This window comes from Mycetomoellerius zeteki, unplaced genomic scaffold (genome assembly GCF_001594055.1).
Source record: "Mycetomoellerius zeteki isolate Tzet28-1 unplaced genomic scaffold, Tzet1.0 scaffold75, whole genome shotgun sequence".
NCBI classification, from domain to species: Eukaryota; Metazoa; Arthropoda; class Insecta; order Hymenoptera; family Formicidae; genus Mycetomoellerius; species Mycetomoellerius zeteki.
In genome coordinates, this window is record NW_017257775.1 from 52,933 (window position 1) to 55,203 (window position 2,271).

Sequence of the window (2,271 nt, forward strand, 5' to 3'; positions counted from 1 at the left end):
TCGCTGGAGCGTTCTACGAGCACGAGTTGCATCGCGCTACTCATCCGGACGTGTATCTCGTGGAGAAAGTACTGCGCAGGAAAGGAGACAAGGTGTACGTCAAGTGGCTGGGATTCGATGGATCGCACAATTCGTGGATACACAAAAACAATGTCATTTGATACAATTTTAATTCATGTATTTTTTTGTTCTACATATAAAAAATATATAAGTATATAAACGTTTCTTTTTATTACTCCCCACTCATCTTCGTTTTGGAGTATACAAAATACATACATAATGATACAAAATACATTATTTTATTTTATTTTATTTTTTTAACAACGCATATAAAGATAGAATACGTACATACATGTGTACATAAAAATAATAGTAATTCATATAATATGTATATAAATGTAAATCCTTATGTTACATAAAGTGAAAATTAAAATACTAGTATATAATACGTATAATATATAAATGTTAAAACGTATGATACATAAAGTGTAAATTAAAATACTAATACTACGTAGAAATATAACAAACATACGATATATATTATATGAAAGTACAATAATAGTAATACACATAATAAATTTAAAAAAAGTGTACATTAAAATACTAATACATATGATACGTATATGTATCATATTATGGTACATATGGATATGTATCATAGTATGGATATTATTATACAAAGGTATCCGCCAATGCCCCCACGGTAACGTCTCCGTCGAGTCCGGTACGACGTACCGTTTATCGTTGTATGGACTCAGAGCGATTTTTGATTCGGATATCGTGTATACCTCGTGCAGTTTAGATCGTATACACGATTGACGACGAGTCATTTCGATCTCTTCGTTCAAACACCGCGTGTAATCGTCGAACGTTATCGTTCGCACTACGACGTTACTCTTTACACCCTTTGCTTTTTTGGTGTCCTTCTTTCCATCTACACGTAAAGCATACATCTTCGCTCTGAGTCCAACGAATTCGGTCATTATCGTGCCGTTGTTTTCGTCCTTCATCAGACCTGGCACTTTTTTATTCGCGAGAGGCATACCGTACGCATTGCCCGCCGGATAATCGCTCGTGTCGAATCTAGCGATATCGCGTTTCATCGTCTCGTAAATATCGGCGCATTCTATGTGATAAATCACTCTGTCTGTTTCAGTGTACGTAATTTTATATTTGTCGTTGTACAGCGGTGCTGTACTCGTGGTGAAATTCGTACAAGCAGACTTTCGATATGTCCAGTATGCACATACCTACATAAATCGGCTTGTTGAACTTCACCTCAAGTTTGCGCAGTTCGACGGCGATTAGATTCTCCGCAAAGACGCTACGGTTATGAAAATTCGGTTTCGCGATCATTGCTTCTGCACCGTAACGACCGTCCCATTTCGTTAATAATTTTACGTCGACGTGATTGCGCACATTCTCCATGGTTTTACCGAACACCGCGTTGTTCATTAATTTATATAAATTTTTTTTCGAAATCATTTTTCGCACGAGTTCTTAAATTTGTATTGAGTTCGATGTACTCACGGAGCCTGGAGATTGAACGAATTGTAGCACTCTATGTATTTTTGTTACGCGAAGTCCGTGACGAGTACATTGCTGCAGGTTGCGGTAATGGACGACGTAACGCTGTTTATCGTACAGCGTCGCGAGAAGTTTCTCTTCACGCGTGCCGGGCGGCTATATACTTATATATAGGACAGAATGGTAGGTCTGCATGAGCGGCGTGAAGATGCTGCGGATACTCGAGATCAACCTCGAGAATGTAACCGGTGAGTGAATCCGGAGCGATCGCGCTCACGTCAAAGTTCGCCGCGTCTTCGACCCATTGAAAGTTGGCGTATGGCAATGGTTGACACATCGCCCATCCGTATAGATTGTTAACATCGTAGTTACATTAATAACATTAAGTATGACGACGGTTTCGATGGGTCGTACGAACGCATATACTTGTTGTTGGCTTGCGCGTATCTACCTGAACATTGACTGAGGCCGCCGCGTATACCGCGCTCGAACAAAACCATATCTATGTCGGTGAGAAGTTCAAATTTTACACGTGTGTGTTTTAGCATGGCGTCCCATGTGAAACCGGGCAATGTATAGTAATGCGCGGGATCGAGCCCGTAACTCGCGACACAACTTTCGCGAAAATTTTCGAAAATATCGGCCAACAACAAGACATCGGTTTTCAAGTACAGACTCGCCAAGCGTTCGAATAGAGAATCGCTGCCAGATGTTCACGGCGTGAGCGTAATCGCTCTCGGATAC

The 2,271-nt window shown here is 40.3% G+C and overlaps 1 protein-coding gene across 1 annotated transcript in view; it reads right to left on the reverse strand.

Moving 5' to 3' along the window:
• LOC108729533 (uncharacterized) overlaps positions 1-1,455 on the reverse strand; it is a 2,230-nt gene extending 775 nt beyond the window's left edge. Inside the window, exon 1 of the mRNA XM_018458697.1 lies at positions 1,255-1,455. Within this exon, the coding sequence (XP_018314199.1) occupies positions 1,255-1,455 (201 nt within the window). The remainder of the gene's footprint in view (positions 1-1,254) is intronic.
• Between the last annotated feature and the right edge of the window lie 816 nt (positions 1,456-2,271).